Genomic DNA, 17008 nt, shown 5'->3' with positions numbered 1-17008 from the left:
AGTAATCAGTAGCTTATTATTTTTTAGCTTATATCTATATATCAGCCCATTTTAGAATACATTTTAAGATCTTGTTGTTTGTTTTTAAGTCACTGAATGGGTTGGCTCTTCACTACATCTCAGACCTCTTACAAGTCTACACCCCCCCACGGTCACTTAGGTCTACTGACCAACTTCGACTGGTCGCTCCAAAAACCAGGTTAAAAACCAGGGGCAACCGTGCTTTTTCAGCAGCAACCCCTAAACTGTGGAATGAGCTACCTCCACAGGTCAAATTGAGTGTATGTTTTATTTCTTGTTCAGCACTTTGTAAACCTTTGTTTTTTTAAATGTGCTATATAAATAAGCCCAATGTCAGTATAGGCCTCTGCTTTATCGATTGATGGTTGGGCCATTTTTAAAAATCAGTTAGGCCTACATAAATAAGTAATTTGACTTGTAGCCTACTCGATGAGACGAGCGCACTGCTCTTCATCAGAGGAAGAAAACTGAAACTGACACAAACACTTTTGATCAGACAGAAATATCAACAATTCCACACAAATGGATGCAGTGGTGTAAAGCACGCCGCCACTAGAGCAGTGGAGACATGTTCTCGCAATCCAATGGATGAGTCTGGGTTTTTGCGGTTGCCAGGAGAACGGTTCATGCCTGACTGCAAAGTTTGGTGAAGGGGGGGTTATGGTGTGCAGTTGTTTTCAGGGGCTGGGCTTGGCCCATGTTCCAGTGAAAGGAACTTTTATGCTTCACAATAGCCAGACTTTGTGGAAACAGTTTGGGGATGGCCCCTTCCTGTTCCAACATGACTGCACACCAGTGCACAAAGCAAGGTCCATAAAGACATGGATGAGTGGGTCTGGTGTGGAGAAACTTGACTGGTCTGCACAGGGTCCTGACCCCAACCCAATATGAATTAGAGGGGAGACTGCGAGGCAAACTGCGAGGCAGGCCTTCTCGTCCAACATCTGTTCCTGACCTCACAAATGTACTTCTAGACACAAGACCTTGGTCGTTCTTCAATTAAACTAGTGTAACTTAATGGACTGATTACTTGTTTTGTTTTGTTAAAAGTTAAGTTGCTGGAAACGAGGGAAAGCTGAGGTCGCAGCACTTCGCGTGTGTAGCTTGAAAACGAACAAACCTTTGCTGCGCCGGGTCGAAGTTCTTGGGGCGTTGCCGGGAGAGGGGCATGCTGGGCACATGCCGAAGCGCAGTTGGAGAGCCAGGAACAAGCAGAGGACAAGAGAGAGCGACAGAGCGTGTGTCGCTGCTTTTGTCTGTTGGGGCGTGGTTCCCAGAGGGCAGTCCTTTGTTTCCCAGAGGGGGGGCTTGTTTCCGGTTTCCTGAGAGACTGTTTTTCTTTAGACATATTAAAAGTTAATCAAAAATCTATTGGTGCATATTGTAATCAAATATCTTCCCACAATCAAACCTTAATTGTCAAATGGTTGTACCGCTCTTAGTTTTAAGCACTTGATAAAAAGGAAAACAATTGTCAGTAGTTAGACCTTAAAAAGTTAGCATTTCATAGGAATCACAGATGAGACCTTAACTAGCTTTCTGGATATATTGGCTGTTACACGAGAATATAAGCAAGATACAGATTATGGACAGGTAAATACAGAGTGACATTTATACATTAAACGGACGATGGCAGACGATGGCATGTAATACTTATTTTGTCCACTTGGGGGAGCTCGGGTTACATGACGATAGCTTTGTTTCACCTTAAAACAACCTTCTGCCCAGGAGCTGATGAATTTAGTTATTTGACCTTAAATTCAAGCTGGAAAATTAATCGGGTATAGGATGACATTTCTTTATCATCAATTCTAAAGGAAGTGTCAGAATGTGTTGTGAATAAAGCATTGATTACAACAAAAATTGAATAAAGGTCAGGGATCCTTGCTGAAAAGTAAACACTGCAAAAATAACTTATTTAGATTCTTTCCCAACAACAAATAACACCAACATGGTAACATAACTACTGGAGTGGAGAGTCAAGTAACTAAAAGATTTAATTAAACCCTCAAATGCTTTTGAGTTTTGAGGAGAAAGTTCTTTGTTTACCCAAAAAGTTCAGGGCAGTGTCTCCTGATGTCCTGGAGTTCCTCAAATTTGCATCTGGCTGTGAAAAGGAGAATATCCTTTGATGTGAGGTAATCAAACAAAGAGGGAGGTCAGTTGCCATGGTTACGTTGTGGGGGGCACTTGAGGGTTTCCTGCCCTCTCTTAAGAAGAGTTCCGATGGGCTGTTCAGGAGAAAGCTAATCTCTGGTGAGTGTTTCTTTGTAATTTTAACAGTCAGGCACTGAGGCTTATCTCGGCTGCGGCCAAAGGTGGCCAGTTTCACGATGAACTGCCCAGAAATAGCACTTAGGGAAAGCAAACCTTTCACCTCCTCCTTTGGGGTCTCTTCAGCCGTCTGTTGAATTGATATCTCACCCCCTCCTTTTCTCTCTCCCTGGGAGAAAGAAAAGAATTTGGAGTAGTCCAGATTTATTCAATATAAAATGCACAAATCCACACTGTTTGTTCACAACAACGTACGCACAGAAATATCCACATATATGAAACCAGGCGTACGCCAGGTCCTGCACACCTTTCCTTTATATATCCCAATCAATGTGAAAGTGAGCGCACATTTAATTTAATTTGATGGTTTGAACTCAGCAACAAGTGGCGTTTGAGTCACAATGGCAGTCAATGCAGCAGGCTCAGAGACTCATACTGTCTGAAATAAAGAAAACATGGTCTGACATAAAGTGGATGTCAAAAAAGATGGGAAAATAGTTTTTCTCATACAGAAATCGAGGTGCTTGTGAGGTGGAAGTTAGAAAGAACAGATTGTTTGATGCACAAACAAAAGAACCTTCTGAGAGTTTAACAGAATTATATTATTCTAAACAAAGACTGTAGGTTGAATGTTAACAACACTATATATTGTTGATCCCATCAGACACACACCTGTCGGCTCCCGCTGCTGCCAAACAGTGGTTATAGTCTACTTGTATTTGTACCAGGACGGCTCGATTCCGCCAGGTTGGTCTGTCTAATGCTGGACCCAGTTCAGCACACAAATCCAAGAGCACAACTGTAGGAATCTAGATTGAGACTCTCTAATCCTTCCACACGCGTTTTCCACTGCAGAGCCAGAGCGCAGCCATGCAGCATTACGCACGAGTGTCACGCAGTATTTATACGTTTACAGCAGTCAGTACTTCACGTCTTAAGAAAATGATGGCTTCAGTCAATGGTCTCCCCCACCCTGGGAAATCATTTGAAGATGGAGTTTTGACAGGTGAACACATTTTTTAATGTCGGTTTTATTTATGTTTGGCTGCATCATGAGGACTGATGATGAGGATGGAGAGTAGTGATTGTACGAGAGCTGTCCTGCTTTATTTCCAGACATTTTTAATTTACACAGTCCATATGTGCAGGTGGTGAGGATGTGCTGGTGATAATGCAGATCTGTTTGTGCGCCACCAATAACAATGTAAAAGTACTCTGATGCAAGTAAAAGCATTCAAAATCTTGAGTAAAAGTACAAAGTATTGGCATCAGAATATACTTCAAGTACCAAAAGTTAACTGGCAGAATGCACCATTTCAGAATAATATATAGTATATTATTTGATTATAATTATGGATGTATCAATATGCTCATTACTTTAATGTTGCAGCTGGTAAAGGTGGAGCCCATTTAATTACATTATCTCCTGCTGGGTAGCTAAATCTGTTATTATACGTCATCAGTTATTAGTTATATTAATCTGAATGGTGAAGCATCTCGATTTACTCTATTATAATATTTTATTTTATATATACTATATATTTTTAACCATATTTTAAACAGTTGTGTGCTGATTGTCAACTGCAGCTGTCCAGGTTGCTAGGTGACAAGAGCAGCGCTGATAGGAAGTCTGTAGACCAGGCTGTCTCATTAACAATGAAGTTAAGTCAAACAAAGTTAGGCCTTAGTGGTCTACAGCCAGCCCCTGAACTGGGACACAGACTGTAAGATGATTTGAAAGCTTTGAACAGCAGGTTGAGCCACAGTGCGTGTAGCATGGAATTTCCTCCTTGACATGTTGAGTTACACAATCAATATGTTGAGAGGACATTGGGGATTTCAAAACACTAGGCGGTGTAGCTTTAAAAAAACTAATTTGCAACAGTTTTAATTGTCAGTTAACCCTTTACATCAAAAAGACATCTAAACAAGTCAGCTTAGAATAAAGTGTATGATATTGTAGTATTATAGTAGAATATCACAATCAGCTTTATTTGCCAGATATGTGACACATACAAGGAATTGCTCACGATGTGCTTACTTACACAATAACACAATAATACAGTAATAAAATCAGACAAAGGCTACAGAATAGAGAACACATATATACACACTATAAACAAAAACAACATAGACAGATTGAGACAATAGTGCAATGAGCAGAGTGCAAAGGATGCAGGAGTAAATTATTATTACCATTATTATTATGTACATGAAGGTGTTCATCAGAGAGACGGCTTGTGGGAAGAAACTGTTCCTGAATCTGTTGGTTTTGGCGTACAGTGCTCTGTAGCGCCTACCAGAGGGGAGAAGCTGGAACAGGTTGTGTCCGGGGTGAGATAGATCTGCAGTGATGTTTCCTGCCCGTTTCCTGACTCTGGAAATGTCTATGTTCAGACTGCAGGCCGATGTGACCCCAATCCGATTTTTTTTTGCTAATCTGTGACTCAAATCTGATCTTTTTATGACAGTGTGAACAGGCCAAGTCACATTGAATCTGATCTTTTCCAGTTCGGAATGTGGTCCAAATCCAATACAGATCTGATCTTTTTAAATGCGACCTCAGTCTGGACACTCAGGTCAGAATTGACGTCACTGTAGAGCAGCTGTTCTGCTGTAGACAGGGCTGCACTGAACGAAAAAGCTCCACAAAAAGCCTTTCTCAAGCCTGGCTCTCTTCCTTCTCTACCTCGCTATCATCTGCTCACAAATTCCCTTTCTTATACCTGAAATCCACCGGACCGGAGCTGTCTTCTGAGTTACGTGCATGCTATTTGTCCGAGCTGACACAGAGTGGGGAGAGAGAGAGAATGAGGGAATGAGTTGTGGGGCAGATGCGTTGTCCATGTAATGAAAAGAACAGAAAGTTGTAATTCGGGAGAAATGTGACCCGTGAGAGGACAATGAAAAATGGGACTCTCCCACGAGCTAACCGGAGCTATGTTGCTCCTTGTTTACTTCTGTAGCCTGCAACAGCATGCTGCGTGTGACGTCATGTTATTCTTCTGTGCATGCGGGTCACTTTCAGGCCGCTGACAGTTCACACTCTGATATGGGCCACATTTAAACTATAATGTGAACTGTCAAACAAAAAATCGGATCTGGGGAAAAAAATCGGAATTGAACATTAAGGCCTGCAGTCTGAACGTAGCCTTTGTCCTGAATGGAGGGCAGGTTGGCACCAATGATCTTTTCTGCAGTCCTGACTGTCCATTGTAGTCTGCTCCTGTCCTTTTTGGTGGCAGATCCAAACCAGACAGTGATGGACGTGCAGAGGACAGACTGGATGATGGCTGTGTAGAACTGAATCAGCAGCTCCTTAGGCAGGTTGAGCTTCCTGAGCTGGCGCAGGAAGTACATCCTCTGCTGGGCCTTCTTGATGATGGTGTCAGTGTTGGGCTCCCACTTCAGGTCCTGAGATATAGTGAAAACCAGAAACCTGAAGGGTTCCACAGCAGACACAGAACTGTTGAGTATGGTGATGGGGGGCAGAGTGGGGGGGCTCTTCCTGAAGTCCACGGGGGGACTGGGATGATTGTGGTGCAGGTGAGGAGTCAGAGAGGGGGGGTGAGAGCTTGGCAGTCGAGGAAGGTGATTGTTTGAAGTTGGTGTGACTGTGGGCTTCTCAAACCTACAGTAAAATCAATTCAGCTCGTCTGCCAGTCGTTGAGTACCAGCAAAGTTGGAGGATGGTCTCCTGTAGTTAGTGAGTGTCTCCAGGCTCTCCACACTGACGCAGGGTCGCTGGAAGCTGTTTCCTAGATTTTCAGCGTAGCGTGAACATGTTATCGCGTTAATGCTTTAATTAATTAACGCTGACAATTACTTTATCACACGTTAACACAGTTTTAATTATTATTATTTTAAAAATACACATCCAGTCAAACCATGGGTCACAGGAAGGAGGGGGGGTGTTGATCTGCCTGCAAATCAGCCATCCGAACAAGCCGTGGCAGGAGGCTTTGGCAGGATGCAGCGTGTGGGAGAAGTAAGACAGCGCTCCGCCAATAAAAAGCAGGCGCTCTATTGAGAGTAACCATGGCAACAGCTTTTGTGCTCTACACAGCTGGAGCCTATTTAACTTAAGTTAAAATTATAGGCTACATAACTTTACCTTCATCTAGTTTTGCAGGGATGCTCTGCCATGCGAATTCCCTCCTGCTAATGTCCTATTTAGTAAACAGTAATAGATTCTGGAAACTCACGAACAGCGAGGATCAGTCTCTCTTCCAATTATTTGTGCTGCGCATCACGTACAAAAAGTAAAAGGTAACGCCCTGGCAGTGGCAAATAGCTTTGGTTTAATATTTGATTTGATTACATTGATGTTTAGGTTGAGATTTGTAAGAAATATTTTATTGCTACTTTGTAAAGGGAATACTGCTGGTAAAAAGCACCTTATAATTCATTATTCAATTTTGCGCATAATAATGCAATTAATAGCAAGAAAATCATGCGATTTGTTGCAATTAAAAATTTTAATTCATTACCCAGCAGAATAGTGAAATAGCAAAAAGTGCCCTTTTTACAGTTTCTGGGTATGGGTATTTGGTACAGAAAGCATAAAGAAGTCCTGAGAAAGCAAAGAGTGTTGTAGTTAGTATGGCAGCAGACCAAGAATTACCTTGTATATGAAGGTGTACCAGTGACAGAGCCTAAGGGTCCACTCTCTGGACATCCTACCAGAGAGTTTTTTTTGTTTGAGTTTGAGTTTGTCACCGGGCTGGACAGGGGACAGACATGGGGCTGGGGACACAAACACCACACAGACACAAACAGAGAAAGGACGGCACCTGCAAGAGAACGGGGGTGGGGGATGGGGACAACAGGAACCCGAGAGTATAAGTCACAGTGGTGAGTCAGAGCTGGTAGTGAACCTCAAAGAAGCATGGTAAGCTATGGCAACCATATGAAGACTCTGAGCAGAGTTATATTTTTACATGATAACTCAGTTTTAGCTTCAGTTTTTTCACTAGGGACAGCACATGTGTGATCACATTTCTCCTGTTTTAGCTCTTTGCATTGGCTTCCAGTAAAATCCAGAATAGAATTTAAAATCATTCTTCTTACCTACAAAGCTCTTAATGGTCAGGCACCATCTTATCTTAAAGAGCTCATAGTACCTTACTACCCCACCAGAGCACTGCGCTCCCAGAATGCAGGGTTACTTGTGGTTCCTAGAGTCTCCAAAAGTAGACTAGGAGCCAGAGCGTTCAGCTATCAAGCTCCTCTCCTGTGGAACCAGGTTCCAGTTTGGGTTCAGGAGGCAGACACCATCTCCACATTTAAGAGTAGGCTTAAGACTTTCCTCTTTGATAAAGCTTATAGTTAGGGCTGGCTCAGGTGAGTCCTGAACCATCCCTTAGTTATGCTGCTATAGGCCTAGACTGCCGGGGGATTTCCTATGATGCACTGAGCTCCTCTCTCCTCTACTTTCTCTCCCTCTGTATGCAACCTTATCCCATTATTGCATGTTACTAACACAACTTCTCCCCTTTCTGGTAGTCTTGTGCTTTCTCGTCTCTCTCCTCTCTCCTATCACTTCCTGCAGGTTTTCTGGCTCTGGAGCTGTGGAGTCTGGATCTGTGGCTGCGGGTCACCTGCTGCCCCCGTGTTCCTGCTCGACACCCTCTACTGCAACGACTATTGTTGCTAGTCTTATTGTTATTATTGTTATTATAATCATTAACATTACGACTGTTACCATTGACACTACTATAAATATCTGTACCATTTTTCATTAAGTCTATAGCAACATCACCTTTACTGTCTGTACCTCTGTGTGTATATTGTGTAGGTCTCTCTCTCTCTCTCTCTCTCTCTCTCTCTCCTTCCTTCCTTCCTTCCTTCCTTCCTTCCTTCCTTCCTTCCTTCCTTCCTTCCTTCACCCCAACCGGTCGAGGCAGATGGCTGCCCACCCTGAGCCATGGTTCTGCTCGAGGTTTCTGCCTCTTAAAAGGAAGTTTTTCCTTGCCTCTGTCGCCTAGTGCTGCTCTTGGTGGGAACTGTTGGGCTTCTGTAAATAGTATCATAGAGTACGGTCTAGACCTGCTCTTTTATGAAAAGCGCTGTGAGATAACTGTTGTTGTGATTTGGTGCTATATAAATAAAATTGAATTGAATTAAATGTCAGGGAGGCATCAATCAAATGCCCAGGTTTTTGTAAGTGTTAACCTCATTTTCACTTCCCCTCAGAGTAACCACTGAAGGGATATTTTGTGGCCCATTCCTAGAGTTGGTAAACAACATAAGTTTAGTGAACTTCGGTACTTAAAGTACTTCCCCATGGATGCAAAATCGGACATTTTGTGTTGTTTGAAAAAGGAGAAGTCTGAGCAGTAACAGAAGGAAGCGGGGAGGGAACGGGAAGTGCACATGAGCTGAACAGAGGTAACAACCACTGACCCCCTTTACTTTATACAGTGTTCTGCACAGTTATCACTCCAAACAGGAAGGAAGGATTTTGATTTAATTTTTCTTCTCATCGTCTGCAGGAATGTGGTTATTTTTCTTTCAGGTTAGCTTTAGCAGGTCAGCTGGTCTATCCTGCAGTCAGTGTCAGGTGAACCAATGCCATGAATGTATTCTGAATAGACTGTATTCAGCAGGTCAGCTGATCAGGATGTCTTAATGGCCAATTCATAGTTGTCACATTCCATGAAAAACGTTCCCTTGGAGGACAAAAAGACGTTATTTTCTGCTGCCTGCCAACCAGGAAGCAAGTGATACAATTTCAGTTTGTTACTTTTGCGCAGCCAAAATGTTGGATGGTTGTTGTTGTTTTCAGATGCACTAATCGAGGAGAAATCAAGCCTGGGCTATGTTAGGTGAGGGATTCCCCAGAAGGTAAATGTCAACATTACCGCAGTCGAGCGGCGGCAGGGACGGTTGAAATGCGGCTGTAATGTTAAATGGATCGGATGTGCCCAACACTTAGTTTGTGTCTTTCTTTTTCTTAAGTTGTAAGGTGATCCAAATAAAATTTAACTGCTTTTGTGGGGGAGTCGTGGTGTGAGTCGCTATCTTGGTCTGTTGACTCTTCATCCCTGTACCTAGAGTGACCTACATATCTCTGTGTGTCCACAGCCTGGTGTTTCCTGAGAGGACATTTTATCTCTGTGCAAAGACCGGTGTGGAGGCAGACGAGTGGATCAAGATCCTGAGGTGGAAACTGGTGAGGTGTTTTAGACAGTGCTTTACTCCATATCATAGAGTAGCAAATGAAAAAAACACTGAATTATTTGCTTATACTTTGTCCATGAATTGTTATTAAAACAATAGTTTCAGTGGACTCGCATAGATAAGTAGTCTGACCAACCTGCTGCCCTCCTGACTTCAATTCAACACTGATCGTCTTGTGACCTCTCATTTCTGCTATTGTCATGATTGTCACAACATACTACAGTACGTGTTCATACATTTATTTCATGAGTCATCAGCTTAATGCAGCCTACACCTAAATATGATGGAAGGACAATACAGCATAGCTTTATGTACTTCACTCAACACTAGCGCACACTATTGCTCTAAATGTGTGTGGCTTAAAATGTGTCCCACTAAAACCTTTTATAGAGATGCAGACCTGGGCCCGTATTTATCAAGCTTCTCAGAATTACTCATAAGAACACTGTTAAGAACTGACTTAAGAGTAAAGCTGAGCTTTAAGTAAGTAAGTAAAGTTTATTTGTATAGCACCTTTCACAGATAAAAATCACAAGGTGCTTCACAATAAAATGTAATACAACACAACAAAGTAAAATACAATGCATAAGAAAATTTAAATACAAATGGAAAACATAGAATAGAAACCATAAAAAAAAACCCACGTCTAACTAAAAACCTGCTTGAATAGCAGCGTCTTCAGTTGCTTTTTAAAAGAATCAACACAATTCACACAGCGTAGAAAGGTAGGCAAAGCATTCCACAGCCTAGGTGCCGCTGCTTGGAATGAACGATCCCCTCTGGTTTTAAAATGAGTGTAGGGAACCACTAACAACCTGATGACCTCAAACTACAGGTCGGAGTATGAAGCTGTATCAAGTCAGAGATGTAGGGAGGAACTTGACCGTGCAGGGCTCTAAAAGTAAGGACCAGGATTTTAAACTGAATTCTATACTGGACTGGTAACCAGTGAAGTGCTGCTAAAACAGGTGTATATAAAAGTTAGTTATCAAGCATCTCAGTCCTAATTTGAGTGAAGTGCAGGACTAAATCTTAAGTGTCAGTCTTAGTGCTGATTCACAACACTTTTCTGTGCCGCAAACAGGATTTTGGATGAAGATGTCACCAAGGACCAATCACTGAATAGATTTCCTTCTTTAAGAATATTCTCATATCTAAATTCACATTGAATGGTGAAATTCCTCAGAGGAATTTAACTGAAAACGCATTACTGCGTAAAGTCAGTGGTGAGATGACGTCCTTCACCAACTCACTGACAAAGATTATGCCTGCGCTGTCCAACCCCGTCTTATTAACTGCGCATCGTCAGAATTCTTCCTCTTCCTCTCCTCTCTGTCTGTCTTAAATAACTGGGAGAGTGAGAGTGGTTCTTAGCTTTGAAAAATTTGATTACTTTACTTAGTTTAAAAGTACCAGCCCAGGTATGTCGTGAAGCAACATAAGATACCAACTACCCAGCACCAACGCTTCCCATTGCCATCCCAGTTTGGAGGTTTCAGTCTGCTACATACTACAGTATGTTTTCATTTTTTGCAGAGATAGGACCTGTGACTCATATAAGTTTTAAGCATTAAAAGACAGACATCAATCAATAATGTAACATGAGGCTAGAAGAATGTAAACAAACAACTACAAACTAATATGAGAGGTTTGGAACACTCAGTGGGGCATTTATTCAACTAAGAATCGTTGAAGATGACTTGACTTGGCTTAACAAACGTAACAGTATTTAAAGGATCAGTTGTGTTTGTTTCCAGTCACAGATAAGAAAAGGTCAATGTCAGTGAAGACGCTGGAGATGGAAAGCCGCCCCACCTTCAGAGAAGACTTCACATCAGCTGGATGAACAATGAGGAATAGCACTATTATAAACCTGAGATTAAGCACGAGTGTGAACAACACTGGGACCCTGGAGGCAAACAGCTTGGATGTGACTCACTTTGCTTCATGACATATTTCTTGAGTTCAAACATGCTTCTTTTCCCGTTTTTTCCTGTTAGGAGTCATACTTTGCTGTTTTTCCCCAGATGATGTTTGTTTCTGGTATGTTTAACACCAACATCTACTTGAACAATTATTTAAAGGATATTGCTAGCATTATTCTATAACACCAAAACCCACATGTGTTTGTCCATCAATACTTTCTGACTTCTTGCCTGGTCTGTGGCTCTCAGCTCCAGCTCTTAGAGTCATCAGAAAACTCTACTGAGCATTGCGGCTTGTGGAATGTGGGACTAGCACTTGGGGTGGGGGGGCAAGGCCAAGGCCGAAATACATGGAAATATAAGGCTCTGTGGGTCCCCAGTATCCAAGGTCATAGGTTCTAATAATCTGTGGCTTTAGCTCAGCCAAAGCTAAGGTATTTTTAAGGGGGTATGGTCCTTTACTCCTTTAAGAGTACTTTGTACAGAAAGAAAGCTCAAAACTCTTCTTCAGATATATAAAATACAATTCAACATTTAAGTAAGAGTTCCAGTTTTTCCGGTATTCTTTACATTTTTGTGAGTGAGAAAGTAAATGTTTCCTTAATATAGATTTCTTGAACTATTTCTATCCATTCAGGGACTGATTGAGGCTGCTTATTCAGCCATTTCTTGGTTATTGCCTTTTAACTACATACGAATAGTATTTGCAGTAAGTACCTGTCCTGCTTTTTCAGCCCACTTGGCAAGTTTTCTTAATACAAAACACTAAAATTAAATCAAGCCTATGGCTAATGACTGATCTGGGCCGGTATTTATCAAGCTTCTCAAAGTGCCGTTTTAGTATTAAGTGCTGAGAATTCATGAAATTTACTCGTACTTTTAAACTCAAGAATAAAAGAGAGGTCTCTCAAGTAGTTAGGTGCTGCCAGTAGGGGTTTGTGATGGCGCTGTGGAGACAGTTAATAAGACGGGGTTGGACAGCGCAGGCATAATCTTTGTCAGTGAGTTGGTGAGGGACGTCATCTCACCACTGACTTTACGCAGTAATGCGTTTTCAGTTAAACTGAAGGTGGTGATGACGCAGCAGTGCTGATGATTTTGGCCGTCACAACCATCAATAAGCCGAATGATCATGGAAACAATTTATGGCACTTAGGCTACAGCTCCGCACATTGTCACGCGTTTCATTGACAACAACAACCCCCGTAATCCGACAGAAGCAGACACAGTTCATGCAAATAGCCGGCAATACAGGAGTAGTAGGTGCAGTTGATGGCACTCATATAAAGATCAACTTTTTTATCTTTTGTAGGCCTATATCAGAATGTATTCTCTTGAAAAGAGAAAAAAGTTATTGTTAAACGTGTGTTAAACATATATATAAACTCCTCTTAGGAATTTCACCATTCAATGTGAATTTATCTCATTGTTATTCTTTTATTATTATTATTATTCTTAAAGAAGGAAATCTCTTAAGTGATTGGTCCTCGGTGACATCGTCATCCAAAATCCTGTTTGCGGCACAGCAAAGTGTTGTGAATCAGCACTAAGACTGACACTTAAGATTTAGTCCTACACTTCACTCAAATTAGGACTAGGATGCTTGATAACTAACTTTTATGCACAGCTTTGAGCCAAGAAGTTTTCCACTCCGAAGTCAGTTCTTTGCAGTGTTCTTAGAAGTATCTGGGAAGCTTGATAAATTCGAGACCTGGTCTCTGTTACCACATCTACCCAGTAAGAACAGATTCAAGAGAACACCCAAAAATGTGAAAATGATAAGCAGATGCATTACCACACATTCTCCAGCAGTGGTCATGTTCAGGTTTGCTGCTTTGTAAACATTTTATTTTAGAAGTAATGAAAAACCTTTAAAATGTTTTTCAAGGTGAATTCCCTCCACAAATCTGAGCTTGAGGTGCTAGTCTATGTCTTACATATGTTTAACCAGTCATCTTCACTTAATTTTATGTTTCCTTCTTTTTCCCCACATAGTTGAAAGATCCCTTTCCATTTGTAAACATGCATACATGCTGGAAATTAATTTTCTGTTAATATTACCTTTATTTGCCCCAATGAATATCTTTATCAGACTGTTCCTTTATCTCCAGTACTAATACTTTTGTCAAGGTAATGTCTCAATTAAAGATACAACCCAAAAATCATGTTTCTCTAAATTATAAGTCTCAGTGAGATGTTAAATGTATTTTACATGTTCAGTGTGAAATATTTCTGAGGATTTATTGTGTCTAAAGGCCTTACATAATGAACCGCAGGTCCTCTTAAGTGGACGCCACCATGTTTTTACAGTAGCCGAAAATGGACAAACCGCACTACAGAGCGTGTCACTATGTTGTTGTTTTTGTTCTTGTAGAATTCCGCCAATGTGACAAGAGGAAATAATAATAATATATAGTCTCTGAGTAGTCATCTGGTTTATTAGAAGTAGGAAGTGAAGTGAAATTTAGACAAATGGAGGACCACACGTGTTATTTAGATGAAGCTAGACAAAGTCGGGACAGATGCAGACAGAGGACTGCAGAAAGGACATGGTTGGACATGGTTTTGTCTCAAGGCTTCAGGTGCAGACGAAGCATCTCTCTCGCTGCTCAATAGAGCTGCTCAAGCAGCCCACAGAACGACGGATGGCCAGTCCCACTATGTTCTGAACCATTAGCAGCTCATTTACATGTGCAAGTGTAATAATATTTTTGCAACATTTTTGAGCTGCAGAGGCAGCTGAGAAATGCCAAGGATCGTGAAGTAATTTCAGAGGAACTACAGCTAAACCTATTCTGGTAGGTTTTCTTCTTTTTATATAAGAATATGCAGTGGGTTTTATTTCACACTGGCAGTAGATAACAAAAACTACCAAAAACATTTTCATTTACAAGGTACAAGGTAAATATGTTTGACATAAACAGGTTTGTAAAATGAGATGCAGTTTGTAGTTACAAAGCCAACGTGATATACAAAATCATAAAATCATATACAAAAATAAACAATTTTACATGTGGTGAGCATGAATTTAAGCTTCTCATGTCCTGGGGGAAGAAGCTGCTCTGCAGTCTGGGGGTGTGACAGCAGATATGTCTGTATCTCCTGCAGGGGGAAGCAGGCTGTGGCTGGGTGGGTACTGGCCTTTAGGGCTCTGCAGGCAGAGCTCTCTGTGAAAGTTAACAAGAACATGTTGCAGCCTGGGAATTTAGCCTTATTAAATTTCCTTAAGGGAAGGCTCAGTCCATGGGGACTGCTTGGGAAGCATAGGGTCACCAGTTCAAATCCAGCATCAACCAGTCATACTGCAGCCTGGTAGCTGTAGCTGGAGAAGTGCCAGTTCATCTCCTGGGCACTGCTGAATACACCTGTTACAGGCTCCAGGCACAGGGCATGTGGACAGATAAAAAAACCTTTGAGAAATGATAAACACAGGAAACTTTCTGCCGTGGGTCTTGACGGTCTTGCCAGATTTTATTTAATAAATACAGTCAGTTAAGTCAGTCAATAGTCTTTCACTCATTTTCAACTAAGTTATTAAATTGCATAAAGTTAACATGTATCTATCTTAAAACACGGATTCATACACAATTAAAGCTGCACACAGCGTTGGGCGGGCCCTCGCACGTGTAGGCGGCCGCATAATATTGGTGTGTAGATGTGTTCGGGGCGGGACAGTTATCAAGCACGTAAATTTTGGTTCAGATGTGAGCATGTACACTGAAGTTACAACAACTTCCTGTGTCATGGCGAAGAGTTGATGTTTGACGCCACGCCACAGACACACCCATCGACGAAAACTCACAGATAGCACAACATTTCATCATCAATGCCTTTAGAATGCACAGTAGAAAATTTAAGTCAATCTGATTAATTCCCTAGGAGGAGTTTGTTAAAGTACGGAACTTGTAAAAGGCCATAAATGGGCTGTAATTGCACATTCAAATCAAAATAGCTGACTTCCTGACTGATGTCGGGTATGGCTCCAAGAGACTTTTTTGTGTGTCTTGGGATGATACATGTACCACAAAAGTTTTGTGCATTTTGGTGATTCAGTGCGCAGTGGCTGCATCTTCGAAGGAACACATCCTGATTCCAGCAGGTGGGGCTATGAGGTTTAGTAAATTTTGACCTGTAGATGTGTTCAGGGCGTGACCCTTATCAAATGTATGAAATTTGGTAGAGATATGAGCATGTACAGCGAAGTTACAACTTCCTGTGTCATGGCAGAGCATCAAACTTTGACATCACACCAAGGAAACGCCGTTATCCGAAAACTCACAAGATTCACAACATAGCATCATCAATGTCTTAAGGCTCTTCTGAGACTATTGAAGCAGGTGAGGCAAATATGTTGGCAGTAGTACATAATAGCGTAAAACTTGACACTTCCTGTTGCGAGCAGGTGGCGCTATGACTGTGGGTGAATGTCGGTCAGGGCGGGACTCTCATCCTACATGTACAGTTTGGTGCAGATCTGAGCATACACACTGAAGTTATAACAACTTCCTGTTTCACAGTGAATCATCGATTTTGGACGCCACGCCACAGACACACCTATTGACGAAAACTCACAGATAGCACAACTTTTCATCGTCAATGCCTTTATAAGACACAGCAGAAATTTGAAGTTGATCGGACTAAACTCCTGGAGGAGTTCGTTAAAGTACGGAGTGTGTAAATCATCCAAAAATGATCGTAAAATTCAAAATGGCTGACTTCCTGTTGGGTTTAGGGCATCTCTCCAAGAGGCTTTTTGGTACGTCTGGACATGATACATGTGCCACAGAAATTTCATACATGTAGGTGAAACGTACCACGGGGGTTGCTTCGTTAATAGTAATTTCCTGTTGCCACTATGTGTTCAGGGCGTGACTCTTATAAAATGTGTAAAATTTCGTAGAGATCTGAGGATGTACAGTAAAGTTAAAACAACTTCTTGTGTCACGGCGAAGCATGACACTTCGCTGCCACGCCCCTGCCAAGCCGTAAACTGAAAAAAGTTTCCTCATCAATGTGTTAAGGGTTTCCTGGGACAGTTTTGAGGTTCATATGTCCAACCTGCTCAGAGTAGTGCATTATAGCGTAAAACGTGTCAATTCCTGTTGTGAGGGACCTCACACGTTTTGTGCTCGGGCCCTAAATATAACAAATAATTCACCTAGTCACTATACCTCGTTCCACTCATTAGAAGGGAATGTGAACCTTCACATATTAACAATTTTTATATTAACAGGATAAATAAACCTTTTATTGCAGTAGTTCTGTACTAACTGACAGAACCATTGACTGTACTCAATTTACCAACCATTTGTAACATTCCAGTCAAGACAGTGACATTTCTAGCATTTAATTGATATGGATGACCTCTAACCAACACAAAATCTTTATGAACAAAATACAAATAAAACACTTAAATGTGAAACGGAGAAAATGCCCAGGAGCTATAAACGTTAATGGTGGACATTTACATTGACCAGGGAGCAGGAGTGCTAGCTAACATCAGGGCTTAATGCAAGCCAATTTTCTGTGCCTAAAATGTGTTTGGGGGATGAAAGGTAAGGTGCAAGAGCGTAACTTTGTGTTGAAAACTGATGGGGTTCAGACTG

At 41.6% G+C, this 17008-nt stretch overlaps 1 protein-coding gene across 1 annotated transcript in view; it reads left to right on the top strand.

The window, feature by feature from the left end:
- dapp1 (dual adaptor of phosphotyrosine and 3-phosphoinositides) overlaps positions 1-14400 on the top strand; it is a 33220-nt gene extending 18820 nt beyond the window's left edge. Inside the window, exons 8-9 of the mRNA XM_038728806.1 lie at positions 9382-9469; positions 11235-14400. Of these exons, the coding sequence (XP_038584734.1) occupies positions 9382-9469; positions 11235-11264 (118 nt within the window). The 3' untranslated portion in view covers positions 11265-14400. The remainder of the gene's footprint in view (positions 1-9381; positions 9470-11234) is intronic.
- The last annotated feature ends 2608 nt before the right edge of the window (positions 14401-17008 follow it).

The sequence above is a fragment of the Micropterus salmoides genome, unplaced genomic scaffold (genome assembly GCF_014851395.1).
Source record: "Micropterus salmoides isolate LMB-PRFRI ecotype aquatic unplaced genomic scaffold, ASM1485139v1 Ms_hic_scaffold_19, whole genome shotgun sequence".
NCBI classification, from domain to species: domain Eukaryota; kingdom Metazoa; phylum Chordata; class Actinopteri; order Centrarchiformes; family Centrarchidae; genus Micropterus; species Micropterus salmoides.
The sequence above is the reverse complement of the archived record's forward strand: the minus strand, read 5'-3'. Positions and strand labels throughout refer to the sequence as shown.